The 24,283-nt window shown below is 43.2% G+C and overlaps 1 protein-coding gene across 1 annotated transcript in view; it reads right to left on the minus strand.

The window, feature by feature from the left end:
- TSHR (thyroid stimulating hormone receptor) overlaps positions 1 to 24,283 on the minus strand; it is a gene marked incomplete at both ends in the record, with an annotated part of 102,085 nt that overhangs the window by 35,881 nt on the left and 41,921 nt on the right. The window contains 3 exons of the mRNA XM_080674098.1: positions 2,374 to 2,448; positions 8,319 to 8,393; positions 13,110 to 13,181. Of these exons, the coding sequence (XP_080530224.1) occupies positions 2,374 to 2,448; positions 8,319 to 8,393; positions 13,110 to 13,181 (222 nt within the window). The remainder of the gene's footprint in view (positions 1 to 2,373; positions 2,449 to 8,318; positions 8,394 to 13,109; positions 13,182 to 24,283) is intronic.

The raw sequence follows: 24,283 nt of genomic DNA on the forward strand, positions 1-24,283 counted from the left end.
GGTAGTAGAAACAGATGGGGTGTGATCTACACACTATCAGTGAAGCTTTACAGAAAGTCTTCCAGTAGAGAAAACTCTAGTTCCACTGGTGTGTCTTCTCAGGCAAATTCTGACCTGACTTCCTCTAGAGCAGTGGTTCTCAACCTTTCTAATGCCGCGACCATGTTTTCCGATGGTCTTAGGCTCTACAGCAGCGGTTCTCAACCTGTGGGTCACGACCCACAGGTTGAGAACCGCTAGCAGGGTCGCTGAAGACCATCGGAAAACACAGATATTTACATTACGATTCATAACAGTAGCAAAATTACAGTTATGAAGTAGCAACGAAAATAATTTTATGGTTGGGGGTCACCACAACATGAGGAACTGTATTAAAGGGTCATGGCATTAGAAAGGTTGAGAACCACTGCTCTAGAGGGAAGACATAGGATTTGAAGACAAAGCAGGAGCCAGCGGTCTCAAATGGGACTTTGAACAAATAGGACTTTGCAAATAATAAAGGAGAGACATGAGGTTCCATGCGGTATAACTGAAGCACAGGAAACAAGCTAGTTCAGTTGCAATAGCAGTTCACATGGAAGAGCAGGGGGAAAAGGCCCAAGGAAAGGGCTGAAATGCCAGATTAGGGACTTGTAGCAGGACCCCTCTATTCTTCAAAACCCTAGACAAGTCCATCTCCTTTTTGATGTCTTCTCTAATGGCCTGTACCCCCAAATAATGTATGTTCCTCTCATTTTTCACTTACCATTATTCTCCTGTATGGGAGGAACTTTTCAATGTCATATATAGTATCTTCCCCAACTAGAACGTAAGCTTTTTGAAGGCAAGGACAATGCTTTACTATGCTCTGTGTTCCCCACAGAGCCTTGCACATAGCAGGAGATCATCATATCAAAGAATGATTGATTGAAACACTAAGTCCATACAGGAGTGACTGCCTTTTCCCATAAGTTTTTGTCACTCCCCAGATACCCCTCAGCCACATAACCCATCAATGTCTCTTTCTATTCCTCTGGCATCTCCCACTCCCACCTCTTCAATACTGAACTATTCATAGTTCCCCCAAGTAAGCCATGTGGTTCCATGGCGTTGTGTCTTTACCATGCTTTTCCATCCATCTGTATTTCTCTTCTACCTCAACCCCCTTCTTTTCCTGGATAACTTCAATTCATCCATAAAGACTATTATTCATAAAATACATATGGCTATATACTTATATTTAAAAATTACTAGATGGAAATAAGCTATGTTAATAGTGATTATTTCTGGGCATTGGGATTAAGGTTGATTCTTTTTTTTCTCATAATTTTTTTTGCCTTCTTCTCTTTTACAATGCATGTGAGCAAGAAAGAGGGAAGGTGGAAGGGGTTCTTCCAGCGGGTGCCTGGAGGACCTGAGACCACATGTAGACATCCAGTGAACACACTGTTGTTGAGCACATACTCTGCTCAGCAGTCAAGAAGCAACAGAGAACACAAATGTGGTTCCTGCTCTCACAGAGATATGATGAAGGTGTCACCAAAGCAGGGCAGCAGGTGCTGTCCCACCCATTTTTATCCCTACAACCTCCAAGAGATTAGATTTTATCCGTTGTGACTTTGGTATTTTTACTGTGTAGCAGCCACTCTACTATTGTTGCGATACCCATTTTTTCAGGAGGCTCTCGGGGTTTCTTGTTTTGTTTTGTTTTGTTCTACTCCACTTAAAGACTATATATACAGGGTGTCCCCCAAATTGTATGCACACTTTAACAGCTGGTAGCTCAATTTTGAAAATAAAATGTCTTTTATTTATTTTTAAATCCTCACCTGAGGATTTTCCACTGATTTATAGAGGGAGTGGAAGAGAGAAAAAACGAAGTCAGAGAAACACATGGATTGGTTGCTTCCTGCATGCACCTCAACCAAGGCCTGGGATGGGAAGAAGCCTGCAACCTGGGTATGTGCTCTTGACCGGAATCAAACCTGGGACCCTACAGTCCACAGGCCAACACTTTATCCACTGCACCAAAGCAACTAGGGCGAAAAGGAAATGTATTTTAATAAACACTGCCTTTCTAATTATTTAATTATATTTTGGGGGACACCCTATACATGATGGCATTTTCTCCTTCATGTTTCTGGGAGTAGGTATCTGGTCCCAGCAGTATGTGCTGACCTTTAAACCGGTTTTCTAAAATGTGGACCATTTCACCAGATACCTTGCCTGATGGGAAAAGGTGGGGAGTAAGTCATAGGATATGATTTGCCTTGGAAATTAAACCACTCAAATGGTCCTGGCCCACATCATCCTAGGGAGAATTCTGGTAGATAATAACATAATCATCTAGAAAAAAATTTTAAAAAGTGGGATTGGAATGGAGTTAATACTTACAGGAACTTCAGAAGAGGCAGCTCTTTTAGGGCACCAGGGTCTATGTAAGTTAAGCTTCTTGTATTCCGAATCTCTCTATAAAAGTTACAAGGAGCACATTCACCATAATACACCCATTTCTTTTCTTATCAAAGATAAAACAACATAAGTCAGCTTTAACATGAGAGGAATACACACTGACGTGGCACCCCATGGACGGTTCCTGCCGGGAGTCATGGGCAATAAAGGACTGCTGGCTCCTCACAGGGATACAGCAGCTGTTCAGCCTCCTCACATCCTTTGCTTAGTTTCGGTTCCTTTGAATTTATGGGCAACTTTTCTCCTAATTGCAGTCTCAGAGCCTTTTTAAACTCTCAGATGTAAATAGGAAAGAAAAGCCGCCTCAGTGGCTTGTGGAAGGCAGAAATCTTTATTGTTCACTGTAGCAAGTGTCCTGGCCCTGGGTGGGAGGTTAAGTGCATGAGATGGATGGCAGCAAGGTAATGAGGGTGGTGAGAGCTCTCTGTTAATCGCTATTTCAGAGGCAGTAGATGTCGAGAGTGTCAACAGTTCCCTTGGGTTTATTTTCCTATGTCAGTCATTTAAGACTCTTCAGCACATGTGGTGTGATATCATGTATTTCTGGAACTTATATGGTGTGATATCACGTATGTCTGTAACTTACGTGGTTGGGTTTATATGCATGCTCATCACAGTTAGCATTAGTGAAATTAGTAGTTGTTAGAAATGGCTACCATTGATAAAATTAAATGTAGTCAACATACTAGATTGGTTAAGAGTTTCAAGGCGCTCCCTGTGCTTGTATGAAGAGGATGGAGGGTCCCGCACACAGCCTTTCCTTAGGCTTGGTGCCTAAAGGAACCTGCATTTAGTTGTTGGTCATGACAATTCAAAGACTTAGAATCTGGCCTTTGGAATTTTGTTTTTAATGGTTTTAGTAAAGGAGAGTTTCTGTAAGATTCATGCATTGCAGGTATATAGCAGTAATTAGATGATTTCTGGTAAATTTGTGGAATTGTGCAACCATTGTCACAATCCAGTTTTAGGGCCTATCAATGACGAAAGTAACCATTGGCCCATTTGCAGTTAATTCCCACCCTCTCTGCCATGCGAGGATCCACTAATGTGCTTTCTATCTCTATACATGTGCCTTATCTGGGCATTTCATATCAATGGGATGATAAATATGTAGTCCATGTCTGGCTTCTTTCCGTTAGCATAATGTCTGTGAGGTTCATCCACATGTAGCATGTGCCAGAAGTTGGCTACTATCTATTGCTAAATAGTAAGGTGGACCTGGGATTGAAACTTGGCTCTGCCACTGCTGGCTGCATAAACCTGGGCAGGTTCCTTGACCTTTTTGAGCCACAGTTTCCTCATATGTAAATAGGGACAATAACAGCACCTGTTCCATAGGACTCTTGTTAGGACTAAATAATGCCCATGAGAAATTTGACATGTGACCTAGCACACAGTGAGGGCTCTATAAATGATTATTTTATTACTAGAGGCCTGGTGCATGAATTCATGCACCAGTGGGGTCCCTCAGCCTGGCTTGCGGGATCAGGCTGAAACCAGTTCTCCGACACCCCCCCCCCCCCCGAGGGGTTCCAGATTGCGAGAAGGCACAGGCCAAGCCGAGGGACCCCACTGGTGCATGATTGGAGTCAGGGAGGGACACAGGAGGTTGGCCAGCTAAGGAGGTACCGTGGGAAGGCTTCAGGGCGTGTCTGGACTCTCTTGCTCAGTCCGGATTGGCTGGACCCCAGCAGCAAGATAACCTACCGGTTGGAGCATCTGCCCCCTGGTGGTCAGTGCATGTCATAGCGAGCAGTTGAGTGGCCTTAGCATATCATTAGCATATTATGCTTTGATTGGTTGAACAGTCGACCAGTCACCGGACGACCGGACACTTAGCATATTAGGCTTTTATTATATAGGATATTTTTAAATAAAAAAAATTTAAAGGAAAAAAACGGACTAGAATCAGGTAAATTAATTTTAAAGTAATATTTTATGATAGGTTTTTATAACATAATAAATCACCCATGTATTTTAACATCAAGTATTAATCTCAAGATTAATGCATATTGAAGGAAACTTTAATTTTTAAAATGTTTATTTCAATGGACTATACAGATAATGTATATACATGGTAAAAAGTTTTAAACATCATTCCATGATTCAAAGAAAACCAGCTGTGGTTTTCTCTCTCTCTCTCTCTCTCTCTCTCTAGTAATCCTATATAGGATATAATACATCCAATATAATAAAAGCCCAGCAAATGAACAGCAGAATGACCAGAATGACTGGTCAACCAGTCACTATGATGCGCACTGACTACCAGGGGGCAGATGCTCAATGCAGGAGCTTCCCCCTGGTGGTCAGCACACTCCCACAGTGGGAGCGCCACTCAGCTGACTGGGATGAGCAGCTGCTCCTGCTGCAACTGCTTGGCTGGCCGGGATGAGTGGTGCTCCCACAGTGGGCCAATCCCCACAGGCCACGCTCCCCACCAGTGCATGAATCCCGTGCACTGGGCCTATATAATAAAAGCCTAATATGTTAAGTGTCCTATATAATAAAAGCCTAATATGTTAAGTATCCAGTTGTCTGGTTATCTGTTCAACCAATCAAAGCATAATATGCTAATGATATGCTAAGGCCATTTAACCACTTGCTATGACGTGTACTGACCATCAGGGGGTAGATGCTCCAACTGGTAGGTTAGCTTGCCGCTGGGGTCCGGCCGATCTGACTGAGCAAGATGAGCTGGACACACTCTGGAGCCCTCCCGTGGTCTCTTACCAGATGGCCAACTTCCTGCATCCCACCCCAGCCCCGATCGTGCACCAGTGGGGTCCTTCAGCATGGCCTGTGCCCTCTCGCAATCCGGGACCCCTTGGGGGATGTCAGAGAGCTGGTTTCAGCTTGATCCCGCAGGCCAGGCCGAGGGACCCCACAGGTGCAGAATTTGTGCGCTGGGCCTCTAATATATATATTTTGCTAATTAGATTGGACATCCTTCTGGATGTTCTTCTGGACGTTCTTCTGGATGAAGCCAGGACTGCAAGAGAAGCCCAGGTCCTGGGTGACTTCTGGTGGCTGGAGGGAAGCCCGGGTCCCGGGTGCCAGAGGGAAGCTGGTGCCAGCAGCCGGGGGAAGGAAGGCCTACTCTTGCATGAATTTCATGCATTGGGCCTCTAGTATATCTATGTTAAAGTAGCATTATGTCAAAAGCATTTCCTCTGGGATCAAATAGTCTGTAAAAATAGAAATCCAATGGTTGCTTAGTGTTTCATATTAAACCATTCTCCTAGCTCAGCATTTGAGTATTTTCCAAATTTTTGCTATTATAGATTAACTTTGAGACAGATGGCTTTTTATGCAAACTTTTTCTCCTCTGTTTATTTTATTAGGGGAAATTTATAGATATGAACTTACTGGGTCACAAAGTATAACATCTGACAAAGTTCTTGGAATATATCCTTAGCTGCTTAAGTCCTGATTTTTAAACTAGCTCTCATTTTCAGTAATAGCCTATAAATTCACAGAATAAGTGATCTCCTACATCAGTGGTCAGCAAACTTATTAGTCAACAGAGCGGCAAACTGCGGCTCATGAGCCGCCTGTGGCTCGTGAGCCGCAGTTTGCCGACCACTGTCCTACATTACCAAGGCTTTTCAATGAAAGAAATCTTAGTATTCTACTTTGATAATTATCAATGAAGTCTTTTACCACTAACACTCCATTATGTAACTGGGGGAAAATAATCTGTAACCAAAAGGTGATATTTATGATTTTGGTGCATCTTCTAATTTATTGGGGAATTAAAAATAATAGATGTTAATTCAAATAGTTTGTAAATGTTCAGATTTTTTAAGCAGATTGAGGAAAATGTAAGTTTATCAGCAGATTTTCTACTAGAAATAGGACTTTATAAAAGTGATTTTTTCAAATGGCCTGGAAGATACATGTTGCTACTCTTATCTATCTAATAATAGAGGAATATGCAAATTGTCTGGGATGCCATCACAGTAACAGTAACGACCAGCAGGCTGCCTCGGGCAACAAGGCCGGCAGGGGGGTTAGTGAGGGATGACCAAATGACTGAACAGCAGGCTGCGTGGGGTGACTAGGCCAGCAGGGGGGTTAGTGAGGGACGACCAAACAACTGAACAGCAGGCTGCATGGGGCGACCAGGCTGGCAGGGGTGGTTAGTGAGGGATGACCAAATGACTGAACAGCAGGCTGCGTGGGACAACCAGGCCAGCAGGGGGGTAGGTGAGGGACAACCAAACAACTAAACAGCAGGCTGCATGGGGCAACAAGACTGGCGGGGGGGCAGTTGGGGGCGGCCAGGCCAGCTGGGGGGGGGGGCAGTTGGGGGCAATCAGTCTGGCAGGCAGAGGTGGTTAGGAATGATCTGGCTGGCAGGGGGGGGGGGTAGTTAGGGGCAATCAGGCAGGCAGGCAGGTGAGGAGTTAGGAGCCAGCAGTCCCAGATTGTGAGAGAGATGTCCGACTGTCGGTTTAGGCCCAATCCCTGGGATTGGGCCTAAACCGGCAGTCAGACATCCCCCGAGGAGTCCCAGATTGGAGAGGGTGCAGGATGGGCTGAGGGGACCCCCTGCCCCCACCCACCTGGGCACGAATTTCATGCACGGGCCTCTAGTGATTATAAAATACTTGGGACTAAGTCTTGTGTTCTAAGACCTCCAATAAACCACTTGATTCAGTTTAGTGAATCAGCAAAATTAAATCTTATCATACTATCTGCCAAAAACCACACATTTGACCTACCCAGCTGTAGAATTTTTATTTACTTGTGATTTTTAAAAAATTCACATAAAAGTAAAAACATCCTTCTGAAGGCAGTGGTTTCCTTAATTATGTCTGCTTTTCATTAAAGAGATATTATGGGCTTGCATTACTTTTGGAGGCAGACACTACTGGTTTCAAATTCCGATTGTGATTTCTTAGCTGAGTAACGTGGGCAAGAGCTCTGTCAGCTGTGTGTTACCATCTTCATTTTACATGGGGGAAACTAAGGCTTAGTGAGATTAAATGGGACAGTGTATGTGAAGCACTTTCAGCAGAGTGCTTGCCTCTGAAGGCATTCAGTAGTTGGAAGCTATTAGGAGCAAAACAGCAACCATCTATATGCTATTGACTTCGTTATAGAAGAAATGAAATAGAAGATGGAAGTGACCAGTATTTAATTTTACAGGTATAAATCTTTATTTATTTATTTATTTAATTTATTTATTTTTATTGCCTCAAGTTTTACATATGTCTTTTTTTTCCCAATTGACCCCCTCTCCCCAGCCATTCCCCCACCACCCCAGTGTCTGTGTACATTGGTTATACTAATATGCATGCATACAAGTACAGGTATAAATCTTTATCTGATACACACTTTTGGGGCCAAATAGTATCCCAGCTGAAGTTTAAAACTCAGGAAAAACTTGGTGTGTTTCCACTTAGGACCCTCAATAACTTACAAAGAGACCTACCAGTCTTGCAGTTTTCTCTTGCCAATCCTCAGTGTCTTTTACCAATTGTTAACTGATATATAATGGCCTGGCTATCAAATTATCCCAAACAAAGTGGCTAAAATAACAATCATTTTATACAGCTCAATTTTGTGCATTAGTATTTCAGGCAGTGCTTAACTGGGCTGTTCCTCTGTTCCATGTGCAATCCACTGGGATTACTGGTTGATATTCAGCTGGTGTCTGGATTATTCTGGAGGGTTCAATGCCTGGGGATTGCTAGAAGGCTAGGGTCAGATGGGCCCTTCTGCATCATCATGTAACCTAAGGATCTCCCCATATGGTCTTCCCATCAGCCATACTTGGACTGTCACTGCCGTCTGGAACCCCCAAATTAGCAATTGAGAGGGGCAGTAACTTGGGTCTATGCTCCATTTTTCATTGTACTTACATGTGCGTCATTTTACTCAAATTGTAGAAGGAATGTGATTCCAGCCGCTGCAGAGTTGTATCTATGGATAAGTAGCTGAACATCACAAAAATATAAGACAAAGTAAAAAGTTAGTAGGGTTGTGAACTCCAAGCATACTGTTTTGATGTAATGTCTTTGTCAGGGGCCTCCCAGATCATAAAACATATGTAATCCTCATGGTTTCTTCTTAATTATGTTATAATTAGTTACTACTATTTTTAGATCCGGTGACCCCTGAAAGTTTCCCAATACATGAAGTCCTATTGATCTTTCAGGTTTCATTTAACTGATACTTCCTTTAGAAGCTTTCCCCAAATTTCCTGATTGGGTCAAATTTTCTGTAATATATCCTCACATTACCATGAATTCCTTTCCCTAATTATCACAGAGCAACTTGGCAACTGTTAGGATGATATTTGATTTGTGCTGTCTCATTACACTGAAAATTCTCTGGAATGGAGACCTATGTTGGTTTCTGGTAGCCATTGAATCTTGAGTCCCTTTCACAGTGTGTGGCATGTAGTAGACTCCCAATAAATATGTATTAAGTGGATGAATGAATAGGTGAGTTACTCAAAAGAGCAGAACATGAAAGATATGGAAAAAAATGAATAAGAGGCATTTTTAATGGTGTACCTAACAGCATGGAATTAGATAGTTTCAAAGAAGATGAGGCAAAATCCACAATGCTCTAGTGGAAAATTCCAGAGGGTGGTGACTACATATTATCTCAATACTTCTATTCTTGATTTTGATGAAGTTGAAAATTCAAGGTTTGTTTTGAACTTTGGGAGCAAAAGATAACAAATAAAAGTTTTTAAGTACTAAAACGGGGGAAAGAGAAATGTCTAACTATAAGAATACATAAGGAATGACATTTAAAATAATCTCCTCAAATTCCATCTTGTAATGAGAATGACTAACGCAGCCAAATTCAGTGACTGATTTTTATTGAGAGGCATTTCTATGACATTTGGGAAAATTAACAATTGACAGATGATGTTCACATGTAGCTCTAGTGAAGATTCTCAACTCTGGCCATACAATTGAACTATCTGGAAGGTTTTTTAAAACATAGAAATGTCTAAAACTTGGTCCAGGACAATTAAGTCAGTGTTTGTGAGGGATGGGCCAAACACTTTTATTTTATAAAGCTTTTCAGATGACTCTAACGTGTAGGCATGGTTGAGAACCACTGGCGTATACTGAATCTGTCAGTAAAATATTTTCATTAACACAATGTTATTAAGAAGACCTCTGACTGCTCCATTTGAGTTTTTACCACGGTTATTGTGAATATTCTAAAGGTCCTGTGATTTTTGTTTTGAATGGGCTAGTCTATAAATAGTTATCCTTTTGATTTATCAGGTCTGCCAAGCTATTGCCACTTGTGGATAAGGTTACATAAATTATTTTGATCCAAATATCATCTCTAAAACATAGAGAAAGTAATAGGAGATGTTGAAAATAATTAATTGTGTAGAGATTGTGGGGATTTATAATGGATGAAGCTGAGCAATCTGAAAGACAAGGTTAATTTTGAAGGCTGCGAATTTGTTCATCTAACTTTGCATCATATCCATTTGTTCCAAATTTTCTCTTGACTTTGCTAGTTCAGAGGTGCAGAGCTTTCTCAAGGTTTTATTGGGGGAGCCAACATGTAGGAACCATTTATCAGGGGGATGAAAGGAGTGATTCTCTACTTGCTAATCCCATTTTTATAACCAGGAAAAATCAGATCCTACTTCTTCCTCAAATTTTTTCTAACCATTTAAGTCTTATGTAACCACTAGGGTGAACATAACATTTATCATGCAAAACAGGATATTTTTGTGAGTTAAGACAGGGTGCTAATAGTATGCCAGAATAATAGGTGAGAATTTGTACTGTCCCAGGAAAACCTACCTAGGGTCTCTTTGGTGATCTCTCTGTTGCCCCCTAGATATATCACCTCTTTGATGATTATTCATGTATGTGTGTGTGCTTTCATTCAACAAATGACCAAGCAGACATGTTCCCTAGCTTCCAGAAACTCATAGCAATGGGAGGTATAGGCAGGTAAATGGGATTAACATATTGGGTGATAAATGCTTTGATGGGGTTCAGGGCTCACTTAACCCAGACTGGAGAATCTAGCACAGTCTCCCTGGAGGAATCTTCAGCAAGACCTTCAAATATCTCAGTCAATCTGCTTTCTTTAATTGCTCATCACATTCATTTCAAACCTTTCAAATTTCTAACTCTGCCAGCTCTACCCTCAATATTAGTACATACTCTTTTTATTTTTTAATTTTATTTTATGGTTGAGAGTATGCTCTTTTAATAATTTATGGAAAGGAAAGAAACCTTGAGATAAGGATTTCTTGAAGTTCCTTCCAATAAGCCTATTAATATACCTGCACCTGCCCCATCTCTTACTATTACTTTCTTATTGCATTGTAAAAAGTCACCATCTTCTGTAAAAGGTCAGTCCCGCTCCTTGGTGCTCTTAAAAATTTTTCTTTCTGCACTTTTTTTTTAGTCTCTCCCTTTCTACTGACTCCTTTCCCTGTTCTAAGTTACAAATACCTGATTATGACTCTCAAGTCTAGTGTCCACCCAGATCTTCCCCCTGAGGACCCCAACATACCCACTTCTAGTTCTCCTTACTCTGCTTTTTTTTTTCTTTTTATCATATCCACAAGTCCCTTCTAAATTAGTATCTACACTAATAAAAGAGAAACATGCAAATTAACCATCACTTAGCTACACCCACCAGCCAATCAGGAGCGAGTATGCAAATTAACCCACCAAAGATGGCAGCGGCCACAGAGTGAGCAGGAGGCTTGGGTTGCCCCCGGCGATGGAAGAAGCCAAGTTTCCCACCTGCCCTGGCTGGCCCTGGCCTCTGCTCAAGGCTACAAAGTTTCAATTATAGAAGATAAATAAATCCCAGATACCTGCTTCCAGCTGGCCTTGGCCTCCACTCAAGAAGGCACTGAAAAAAAAAAAAGAAAAGAAAAAAAGCCCCTTCCCCAGGCTGGCCACAACCTCCATGGCCCGGTCCCTGTAAACTGGCAGTAGGACATCCTTCAAGGGGTCCCATATTGGAGAGGGTGCAGGCCGGGCTGAGGGACACCCCCCCCCCACCCCCTGTGCATGAATTTTGTGCATCGGGCCTCTAGTATATATATAATTTGTTGATTCATTGTCTATTTCCTTCCATTCAAATGCAAGCTCCAAGGGGCATGGATCTTTGTCCATGTGTTCCCTGGTATATGCCTATCTCTTAGAACAACAATTGACACATAATATGGACTGAATAAATATTTCTTTAATGAATGAGTGAAAAAATTATGTCCTAATGTCTACTTTGATGTGCCAAAGGCACCTTAAATGTCATATGCCCCAAATTGAATTCAGAACTTATCCCCTGCATCTCCACAGCAAATGTACAGAAAACATCTCTATCTTGGCAAATATGCTCATCAACCACACAGGTGTCTGAGAAAATTGAATGAAATTCTTCTCTATCTCCCTCCCCCTCCAAATCAATCAACTTTCTAGTTTATTATGTATTCCTATTTATTTATCACATCTGGCCACTTTTTCTTTATTCCCACACAACCAACATCAGTTCTCCATCTCCTCTTCCCCAGGACCCTGATTCAACCTCCTCACTGGCTTCCTGTCTTCAGTCTTGCTCCTCTTCTACTCCTGTCCACAGCACAGTCAAGGGAAGGTTTCTAGAATATCTGATCTGTCACTTTCCTGCTTATAACCATTCAGTGGCTTGGCCCTTAGGGAAGATTTCAAACTCCTTCCAATGATTCACAGGCCCTGTACTTGCTTAACCTCCTCCCAGTCTTATTTTTCTCTACTGTTCCTTCCCAGCCTCAAGAAATTTATTTTAATTTCACAGACAGCCAAGGCTTTTCTCTTCTGCTTGGAACTCTCTTTCTACTTATTTTTTGTTCAATTATTTAGCCAGATAATGCAGATTGCAAATTTGGTGCCATTTCCTCCAGGAAGCCTTCCCTGACTACCCACCCCCCCATCATACAGGTAATACACCTCTCATATGAGTCTCCACAGACAAGTGAAGAGACAGAATAGGCAATTGTATAAAGGAGATGAGGGAAAAGGAAGAGCTGTAGGGGAATTTGAAGTTTTTAGCTTACAAGTCACTAAATGATAGTGCTGTTAAAAGGAGGAGTAGGGAAGGAGCAGTTTAGGGGAAGATGAAGAGTTTATTTTGGGATATACTGAGTGTGTACTGCTTGTGGGACATCAAAGTCATGATATTTGGAAGGAAGGTTGTAATGCAGGCCTTAGCTTCTAATAACAGGTCAGGACTAGAAATACTCACTTAGGAATTAGTTATATTAGGTAATAGTGAAATCAGACATCATTGGCTACATTTATGGCAAAATGTAAGCATTCATACTAGTGGTAAAAAGTGAATCAAGAATCGGTAATTAGGATAGATCAATTATAGACAGAGAAATATGTTTATGGGAGAGATTCCCAGCTAAGATTTTGCCACATCCCAAGATATATTAAAATATATTAAGAATTATTAAATGTTCAAGAGCAAATGAATTAAAATTTATTTTAGCTTAAAAATATCACTTAGGAATTAGGGAATGGAGATGTAGCAAAACAAAATAAACATTTTATACATAAAAACTTCATATACATTACATACATAGATTATTTTTCTGGATAGAACACATTTGGAACATAGCATGTCACAATTGTAAACTTTTTGATATTAAAAAAATGACTTACATCCTGGAAATATTGGGCAGATTTGAAAATGCATGACTGGGAATGGTTTTCAGATGAGTCTCTGTAAACTTCCTATAAAAATAAGTTACACAATTAAAGTTTTAATCATTGGACTTTTCTAATAACTCATCTTAATTATACAGAACACATTACTAGAGGCATGATGGTTCTTACAATATGTATTTCATCATACATAATAAAAAAATTAATACACAATGAAAAAACAAAATACATTTTTTTTTCTCAAGAAAACAAGAAATAAGAGTGAGAATCAAATGCAGAAAATAAATCTTTAAACTTCATCTCTGAATTAGCAGTAAACTGTTATACCGTGTCTAACATCATATTCAGTTTGTTAACTAAAGGGCAACATCATACATTCATAAGTTTATCAGGACTACAGAATTCATATCATGGACTTGTCAATGGAAATGTCTTGGAATGCCATTAGAATATTAAGAGTAATTAAATGTATTTGAGCCCTGGCCTGGTGGCTCAGTTGATTGGAATGTCATCCCATACACCAAATGGTTTTGGGTTCGATTCCCGGTCACCACATGGGTGATCCCCTGTTGGGACACGTAAGGAAAGCAACTAATGTTTCTCTCTCACATCACTGTTTTTCACTCTCTCTCCCCCTCCCTTCTTCTCTCTAAAATCAATAAAAACCATATCCTTGGGTGAAGATTAAAAAAAAAGGATTTGCTATATCTTAAGGATTAAAAAATTTTGCCTGAACAAAGGTCTTTTCCACTAGTACCTTATTAAATCATCTATTTGATGCAGGTTGGGAACAGCTGACTGACAAGGGCTAATTCTCCTCAGGATCATGGTATCTTTGTTGAATATGAAATTGAGAGGTTGTGGCTTTTCTTCCAGTTTGCTTTGTTGGATACTTTTCAGAAGTCTGAGACTGTTTTTCTTATAGACACTAAGAGATCTTCATGCCTTGCAGTATGTCTCTCCAACTAGGAGCCCATTTTTTACTTCCTTTCTTTGCTATAGCAACTGCTTGAATAGAATCCTGAATGAAAAAAAGGTGTACCTACTGTCCTAGCTCACATTGCAAAAAGATAACGACTCATTGTGCGCACCACCTTCCCCATGGATCCGTTCTGCTATTTAAAAATTGGCAATCATGCATCATTCATTTATTACCTTATTTGAAGATTGAGATGGAAATTATGTATTTTCCTCTCCAGGCTTCAGGGTTGTTTCTCAACAATCAATTCCCTTGATCTGTGCGTCCTTTGAACTACTAATTTCTGCAGTGATTGAAATATACAGGGGTGGGCAAAAGTAGGCTTATAGTTGTTCATTTGGAAAATAATACAATAATTAATAAATAATACAAGACTAAACTGTCTTACATACTCACAACTGTAAGCCTACTTTTGCCCATCCCTGTGTTTAGCACTTCCAGTTTCCATTCCTGCTTGTCAGGGCGCTAACAGTCACCCCTCCATCCTAACAATAAGGAAAAAGCTGATCAGACTGAAAAAAAAAAATCAACAACTCTTCTTGTACACATGAGGGAAGGCATAGGGCAAACTGGGGAGACAGCCAGATACAGGGGGTCCGGCTTCCCAGAGCAGAGGCTCATGAGGGAAACCATGAGTGTCCAGTGTACAAAAACCTGAACTGTGATTGACAAATCACTGGAGGCCCAGTGTAGACAATTCTGAGAGTTGAAAACTCCAGAGGAACCCAGTCATAGAGGGACCTCCACAATTTTGTGAGATTTACCTCCATTATCTTGACCAGGTTCTAATAGTAAATATCAGAGAACCCCCCACCCCTGTGATTCTAGCAAATAGAGGGGAAGAGGAACTGTTTGGAAACACACCAGAGCACTCTGTTCTTAGCAAGGCCTGCCTCAGAAGAACTAAGTAACCACAACCTAACTGCCCTGAGGAAGGGAAGTGCCCAACTCCAGCCCAGTGTAACCATCCTGTCCTACAAAGGGGCGGGGAAAAACCGAGAAACGCTGTGAAGTTCACAGTCTAGGGACAGGCTCGATAAATGTCTAAGACCTAGTCACAGGACAATTGGACCCTTCCCTCCCCTCCCACACCCAGACACTTTACTGCCACATTACTAGCAGCCCATTTGTAGCAATACCTTTTACTTGGTATATCATGTCTGCTTATTGAGCATTATATCCATGACTTTCCAAATGAAAGCCTCAGCAGGGCCAAATCCTATCCAATAAAAGAGTAATATGCAAATTGACCATCACTCCAAAACACAAGATGGCTGCCTCTATGAGGTCAAAGATGGCTGCTTCCATGTGGACACAAGATGGCCACCACAAGATGGCCTGCAGGGGAGGGCAGTTGTGGGCGATCAGGCCAGCAGGGGAGGGCAGTTAGGGGTGACCAGGCTGGCAGAGGAGGGCAGTTGGGGAAGACCAGGCCTGCAGGGGAGGGCAGTTGGGGGGGATCAGGCCTTCAGGGGGAGGGAGTTGGGGGGGACCAGGCCTGCAGGGGAGGGCAGTTGGGGGTGATCAGGCCTGCAGGGGAGGACAGTTGGGGGGACCCAGGCCTGCAAGGGAGGGCAGTTGGGGGGGACCAGGCCTGCAGGGGAGGGCAGTTAGGGGTGACTGGGCTGACAGAGGAGGGCAGTTGGGGGAGACCAGGCCTGCAGGGGAGGACAGTTAGGGGCAACCAGGCCTGCAGGGGAGGGCAGTTGGGGGTGACCAGGCCAGCAGGGGAGGGGTGACTGGGCCAGCAGGGGAGGGCAGTTGGGGGGAATCAGGCCTGCAGGGAGGGAAGTTAGGGGATATCTGGCCTGCATGGGAGGACAGTTAGGGGCAACCAGGCTGGCAGGGGAGGACAGTAGGGGGGACCAGGTCTGCAGGGGAGGGCAGTTGGGGGGGACCTGGTCTGCATGGGAGGACAGTTGGGGGTGACCAGGCCTGCAGGGGAGGACAGTTAGGGGCAACCAGGCCTGCAGGGGAGGGGAGTTGGGGGCGAGCACCTGGCTGGGGAGGGGTGACCGGGCCGGCAGGGGAGGGCATTTGGGGGGGACCAGGCCTATAGGAGAGGGCAGTTAGGGGAGACCTGGCCTGCATGGGAGGACAGTTGCGGGTGACCAGGCCTGCAGGCAAGGACAGTTAGGGGCAACCAGGCCTGTAGGGGAGGGCAGTTGGGGGCGACCAGGCCTGCAGGTGAGGGAAGTTAGGGGATACCTGGCCTGCATGGGAGGACAGTTGGGGGTGACCAGGCCTGCAGGCGAGGACAGTTAGGGGCAACCAGGCTGGCAGGCGAGGACAGTAGGGGGATACCAGGTCTGCAGGGGAGGGCAGTTAGGGGGAACCAGGCCATCAGGGGAGGCCGGTTGGGGGAGACCAGTCCTGCAGGGAGGGCAGTTGGGGGTGACCAGGATGTCAGGGGAGGGCAGTTGGAGGCGACCAGGCCTGCAGGGGAGGGCAGTGAGGGGCGACCAGGCTGGCAGGGGAGGGCAGTTAGGGGTGACCAGGCCAGCAGGGTAAGGCAGTTAGGGGCAATCAGGCCAGCAGGGGAGCAGTTAGGTGTCAATCAGGCTGGCAGGCAGAAGCGGTGAGGGCAATCAGTCAGGCAGGCAGGTGAGCGGTTGGGAGCCAGCAGTCCTGCATTGTAAGAGGGATGTCCAGCTGCCTGTGGATTGGGCCTAAATGGGCAGTCGGACATCCCTCGAGGGGTCCCAGATTGGAGAGGGTGCAGGCTGGGCTGAGGGACAACCCCCCCCCCCCCGTGCACGAATTTCATGCACCGTGCCTCTAGTTAGTTAATAAAAGGACCTATTCAATAATGTAGCCAGTAATATTGTGATAAGTTCGCATGGTGACAGATGATTACTAGAATTAGTGGAGTGATCACATTGTATGGTATAAAAATGTCAAATCACTACATTGTACACCTGAAGCTATTATAACTAATACTAGAGGCCCGATGAACAAAATTCATGCAAGAGTAGGCCTTCTTTCCCTCGACTGCCGGCACCAGCTTCCCTCTGGCCACCAGCAGGCACACGGGACCTGGGCTTCGCTCCAGCCCGCCCCCGCTTTGTCCGGAATGATGTCCGGAAGGACGTCTGGTCTAATTAGCATATTACCTTTTTATTATTATAGGTAATATTGTATACTAACTATACTTAAATAAAAATAAATAAAAGAACCTATTAACTTGGAGGGCAGGAAGTGATGTGAATGACAAAAGTGTAGATTATTAGCCCTTTGCAAATCTTGGTGTTTCAGCAAGAAGCCCAATGTTGCCTTAATATGATTTCAGAAATTCAGGTCCCATAAATCCCCTTCCCTTTATCACAAGTCTCACTCACGCTTACATTCTCTTAATTGGATTGATTAAAAGCCAGTTGCTCCAGATCCAAAATTCTGAAGTTACAAAGATATGAGAATAACAATTCATTTGACTACAATCTCCGAGAAAAATTGGGCCATGACAAAAGAAAACAAAGGATAAGATAAACACCTGTTGGGTATCATCCAAGGAGATTGAGTTTCTTAAACTCAAAGATAGTCTTATTTATAGAGCTTGTCCTAGGGCATGGGTCTTAGAGCATACTCATTGTTAGATCACACACTGCTTGTAGGTAATGTGGACCTAATTTATACCTGACATTGACTAAACATTTTGGGGTTTATTCTGTGTTCAAAAGTAAATAACATTTAATTTAAAATAAAATTTGAGTAATGATTTCTAAGATGGTCAGTACATGAAAAAAAAAATGAAACTATACCACCAACTTACACCACACACAAGAATAAACTTAAAATGGATAAATGACTTAAATATAAGTCATTAAGCCATAAAAATCCTGGAAGAAAACATAGGCAGTAAAATTTCAGACATCTCTTGTAGCAATATTTTTGCTGATATATCTCCTATGACAAGGGAAACAAAGGAAAAAAGAAATGAGACTACATCAAAATAAAAAGCTCTTGCACAGCAAAAGAAACCATCAACAAAATGAAAAGGGAACCAACTACATGGGAGAACATATTCATTAATGATACATCTGATAAGGGGTTAATTTCCAAAATATATAAGGAACTTATACAACTCAACACCAAGAAGTCAAACAATCCAATTAAAAAATGGGCAAAGGACCTGAATACTGTAGACACTTCTCCAAAAAGGATATACAGATGGCTAATAGACATATGAAAAAAATGCTCAATGTCACTAATCATCAAAGAGATACAAATTAAAGCTACAATGAGATATCACCTCCCACCTGGCAGAATGGCTACCATTAATACATCAACAAACAACAAGTGCTGGTGAGGATGTGGAGAAAAGGGAACCCTTCTGCACTGTTGGTGGGAATGCAGACTGGTGCAGCCACTGTGGAAAATGGTATGGAGTTGCCTCAAAAAATTAAAAATGGAACTGCCTTTTGATCCACTAATCCCACTTCTCAGAATATATCTTAGGAATCCCCAAACACCAGTCATAAAGAATATATGTACCCCTATGTTCATAGCAGTGTTAATTTTTTCCATAGCAGCGTTATTTATAACTAGAGGCCTGGTGCACAAAATTCATGTGCAGGTATGGTCCTTAGGTCTGGCCTACGATTAGGGCCATCTTCTCCAGCTTCCCGCAGCCGGCCCCGCCCCCTGCCACTACCCATCCCTGGTTCCCCATTCGCCATCAGGTGATCGGAGACTGACAGCCAGGGGAAGGAACCAAGAGGTCAGCTGTTCCTGCCCACTCACCAGCCCTGCCCCTGCCGCAGGTCACCCTCTGTGTGTGGGGTGACCGGTGGGGTGGCGGCCTTGGCCTGGTGCCGCCTGCATCCCCCGCCACCCACCCCTGGCTCCCCATTTTCTATCGGGTGATCGGAGCCTGCCAGCCAGGGAAAGGGACCAAGAGGTGGTCAGTGCGCCTCATAGTGACTGGTCGAGTGGTCGTTCTGGTCATTCTGCCATTAGGATCGATTTGCATATTACCCTTTTATTATAGGATAGCCAAGATCTGGAAACAGCCCAAGTGTCCCTTAGTAGATGAGTGGATAAAAAAGTTGTGGTACATTTACACTATGGGATACTATGCAGCTGTAAAAAGAAGAATATCTTAACCTTTGAGATAGCATGGAGGGACCTGGAGATTATTATACTAAGCAAAATAAGCCAGCCAGAGAAAGATAAATACCATATGATCTCACTTATATGTGGAATCTAATGAACAAAATAAACTGATGAACAAAATAGAACCAGAGGGGTACATGGAACAGACTGATAGCTCTAAGAGGGGAAGGAGGTGTGTGGGAGGCTGGATGAAAGAAGGTAGAGATTAGCCAAAGAACATATATGCAAAGCCCATCAACCCAGAAAACAGTGTGGTGAAGGCCAGAGGCGGGTGGGTAGGGACTGGCTGGAAGTGGGCAAAGGGGGTAGGAATGGGGGACATCTGTAATAGTGTTAATAAAAATCCCAAAAACAAAACCAAAAAGGAAATGTTACCACTATTTACTATTAATGATTCAGACATCACATATAACTCATCAGGAAAAAAACAGTTTACAGCTACAGTTTCATATCCTAAGTGGAGTACGTACATTTAACAGTTAAACAAGTTGGCTTTGGGATATGGGAATTATAAGGGAGAATAAATATTTAAGCTGATGATGCAATTTAATTTATTTTCTCTATGACTTATTGAACTAAGCATGATCCGTGAGACTGGGACTTAGAGAATCAAATGTCTCCTTTGAGCCTTGCCGAGGCAAGATTTGTATTTCTCAGATGTCTACACTGGAAGACATGATCATAAATAGAAATGCCTGTGAAACGCCACCGATTGACTTGCACCGTTTGCAGACCAGGATCCAGTTTTAAGTGCTGTGTTTCGTGTTCCTGCAGTAGCTGTGGGGGAGGAAACTCTGGTCCATGCAAGGAAAAGGAGCAGATAGCTCCCTGTTCCAACGAGAACAGTTTGTGCAATTAAATTTTTCACAGTCACCTTGCATGATAGATAGTAGGCTCATCTCACTGAACTTTTATCAACGTGTAAATCCAATCAGCATTCCAACATCCTGTTTCTTACAAGTTTCTGAAATCATAGCTCCATTGTGTGTGTGTGTGTGTGCACATGTGGATGTCGGTTGTCATTAATATGCCTGCTTCCCACTGCAGCCCTGCTTGATAAAGAATGTGAAGTATGAGGGTGGAGCATGACTGAATTTTTCTGAGTTGAGAAGCCCAGTTGGCCTTCCCTGGCATGGTTGAGCTAAGTGTGTGTGGTCCCATCTGCGTGTCAGTTTCGGTCCTTTGGCAATCAGACTGAGAGTATTTTGTGATTCTGCATCAAGTTTATCTGTTTAATATTGTCAACTGCATTTCAAGGGCCTCCTTTTGCATTAAATAGCTGTGTCAAGCAATCAACTGGATTTCATTGAGATGTGCCAAGTGTATAACACTGAACTACCAACATGACCACAGAAATCCAGATACTTGTACATCGTAAAGTTGTGTATTATAATAAAGTGGACAATATTGATATAATTTAAATGTGACATTTACCATTTGCCCCATGGTTTTACTTTATTGAGGAGAAATTATTACTGATAAATTTGTTTTACTATTGTGCAATTTGTTGCTGTTAATCCTCACTAGGAGATTTTTTTCATTGATATTTTTAGAAAGAGTAGAAGGGAAGGTTGAAGGGAGGGAGGGAAGGAGAGAGAGAAATATCAATGTGAGAGAGACACATCAATTGGTTGCCTGCCCAGGTATGTGCCCTTGACCGGGAATCAAACCTGAGACTCTTCGGTGCACAGGCCAATGCTCTAACTGCTGATACACACTGGCCAGAGCATATTTTGCAATTTTTTAAATACTTTGTGGTGAGTTGTAAGAGAGAAGACAAGTACAGGAATTAAAATCAGGGACGTAGACCCAGAAGGATCATGCAGTCAAATGTTTGGACTGTTAACAAATAGACTATACTTGTAAGTATGAAAGAATTTTAAATATGGATCATGTTATGTTTTCAGTTTTTGGTGGTAGAGTGGAGTTTTAGTCAATGTTGCTGCTGAATTATCTATATATATAAAAGCCTAAGCGACCAGCCAACTATCCGACCAGTAGCTATGATGCACTGACCACAAGGGGGCAGATGCTCAATGCAAAAGCAGGAGCGGAAACCACAGCATGGACACATGAAACAGATTGATGAATCTCAGAGGGAAAAGGGGAGGAGAGAGGGTGGGAAGAGATTAACCAAAGATCTTATATGCATACTAGAGGCCCGGTGCACCAGTGGTATCCCTCGGCCTGGCCTGCACCCTCTCTCAACCCGGGACCCCTCATGGGATGTCGGAGAGCTGGTTCCAGCCTGATCCCCACAGACCAGGCCAAGGGACTCCACTGGTGCACGAATCCGTGCACTGGGCCTCTAGTTTACAAATAATATGAAAATACCGGTGATAACTACAATGGAATGTGTAACACTAGCTGAAATAGTGTGATACACCACCCAGATTCCAAGGTCACCTGTGAGTCATCATTTGGGGACAATTTCCATTTGGGTTTTAATTTTTGTCATCTGAATCTTAGGAACCCAGGCAATGGCTTCACGGGTTTGCTTTTGGAAACTGTCTGGCTTGGGCCATCTGAGAGAAATTTTTATTTGTGATGCTTGTTTTAGGTCTCCTGATGAAAAAAATTAATTTATTTTATTTCATTATTTGGGATAATATTTGTATTGAACCTTCCCCCCCTCACAAGTTTGAAGTATAATTTACATCCAGTAAAATGCACACATCCTAAGTGTATACAAATATATAAGTATACTTACCCATATGTATATGTACACAAATATCCATGTGACTAGGACCTGGACAAAATGTAAAATGTCACCATCAGCCTGGAAAGTTCCCTCGTGCCCCTTTCAATCAGTAAGCCCAACTTTCTCAGGAGATAACCACTATTCTGACTTCTATCGCCAGATTGCTTGTTTATTAACCTCATGTAAATGTGACCATACATTAGCAACCCTTTCTGTCTGGCTTCATTTGTTCAACATAATGTTATTGAGTCTCATCCATGTTGGACAATGGATGAGTAGGTATTTCTTTATTGCTAATTATGAGGTCTGGTGCACGAAATTCATGCACAGGGGTGTGTGTCCCTCAGCCCAGCCTGCACCCTCTCCAATCTGGGACCCCTCGAGGGATGTCCGACTGTCCGATGATCCCTACCAGGATCGGGCCTAAACGGGCAGTCGGACATCCCTCTCACAATCCAGGACTGCTGGCTCCCAACTGCTCGCCTGCCTGCCTTCCTGATTGCCCCTAACCGCTTCTGCCTGCCAGCCTGATCACCCCCTAACCTAGCCGTGGGCAAACTATGGCCCGCGGGCCAGATCCGGCTGTTCTATCCGGTTCTCTTGATCTCCCCTCTGCTCCTTTACTTTGAATTTATATTAGTTCACACAAACACCCCATCATGCTTTTGTTCCAGCCCTCCGGTCCAGTTTAAGAACCCATTGTGGCCCTCGAGTCAAAAAGTTTGCCCACCCCTGCCCTAACCACTCCCCTGCCAGCCTGATTGATGCCTAACTGCTCCCCTGCCAGCCTGTTTGCCCCTAACTGCCCTTCCCTGCAGGCCTGGTCACCCCTAACTGCCCTCCTCTACTGGCCTGGTCACCCCTAACTGCCCTCCCCTGCTGGCCATCTTGTGGCAGCCATGTTGTGTCCACATGGGGGCAGACATCTTTGACCACATGGGGGCAGCCATCTTGTGTGTTGGAGTGATGGTCAATTTGCATATTACTCTTTTATTAGATAGGATAGAGGCCTGGTGCACAGGTGGGGTCTGGCTGGTTTGCCCTGAAGGGTGTCCTGGATCAGGGTAGGGTTCCCTTGGGGCATGGGGCAGACTGGGCAAGAGACCTGTGGTGGTTTGCAGGCCAGTCACACCCCCTGGCGACCCAAGCGGAGGCCCTGGTATCTGGGATTTATTTATCTTCTACAATTGAAACTTTGTAGCCTTGAGTGGAAGCCTGGGCTGGCCAGGGTGTGTGGAAAGCTTGGCTTCCTCCATTGCTGGGGAAACCCAATCCTCCTGCTCTCTCCGTGGCTGCAGCCATCTAGGCTGGGTTAATTTGCATACTCGCTCCTGATTGGCTGGTGGGCGTGGCTTGTGGTGTGGTGGAGTGATGGTTATTTTGCATATTACTCTTTTATTATATAGGATAATTTGCTTATTCATTTTCCAGTGGATGTTTTTTCCCAGTTTGGGGCTATTCTGAATAAAGCTTCTCTAAACATCCACAAACCAATTTTCCTTTTTTTGTAACCTCTTTTTAAAAAATATATTTTTATTGATTTCAGAGAGGAAGGGAAATGGAGAGAGAAATAGGAACATCAATGATGAGAGAGAATCATTGATTGGCTGCCTCCTGTACACCCCTTACTGGAGGAGTCTGCAACGCAGGCATGTGCCCTTGAGTGGAATCAAACCTCGGACCCTTCAGTCCGCAGGCCGACATCTACCCACTGAGCCAAACTGGCTAGGGCCACATACCACTTTCTATGGGCATATGCAATCACTGCTCTTGGGTAAATATCTAGGAGTGGGATTTATGGATCATAGGTAAATATATACTTAACTATAACAGAGACGGACAGTTTCCAAAGTAATTATACATGCTCACTCTTACTAGTGACAGATGGGAGTTCAGTTAACTTCAGTTTCACTAACACCTGGTATTATCAATCTTTTAAATTTTAGCCATACTGGCAGGTATATATGTAAAAATTCTTAATTGGTATTTTTAAATTGTTTTTTATTGTTTGAAATATTACATATGTCTCCTTTTTCCCCAGTTGACCCTCCCCCCACCATCACTCCCACCCTCGAGGGCAAGCCCCACTGCCCCAGTGTCTGTGTCCATTGACTATGCTAATATGCATGCATACAAGTCCTTTCATTGATCTCTCACCCCCCACCCCCTGCCATTTGTCTCTGGATCTATTTTTGTTCATCAGTTTATGTGGATCATTATATCCCACATATGAGTGAGATCATGTGATGTTTATCTTTCTCCGAATAGCTTATTTCACTTAGCATAATGCTCTCCAGTTCCATCCATGCTGTTGCAAATGGTAAGAATTCCTTCTTTTTTACTGCAGCGTAGTATTCCATTGTGTAGATGTACTGCAGT

Source organism: Plecotus auritus, assembly GCF_963455305.1.
Source record: "Plecotus auritus genome assembly, chromosome: 1".
NCBI classification, from domain to species: domain Eukaryota; kingdom Metazoa; phylum Chordata; class Mammalia; order Chiroptera; family Vespertilionidae; genus Plecotus; species Plecotus auritus.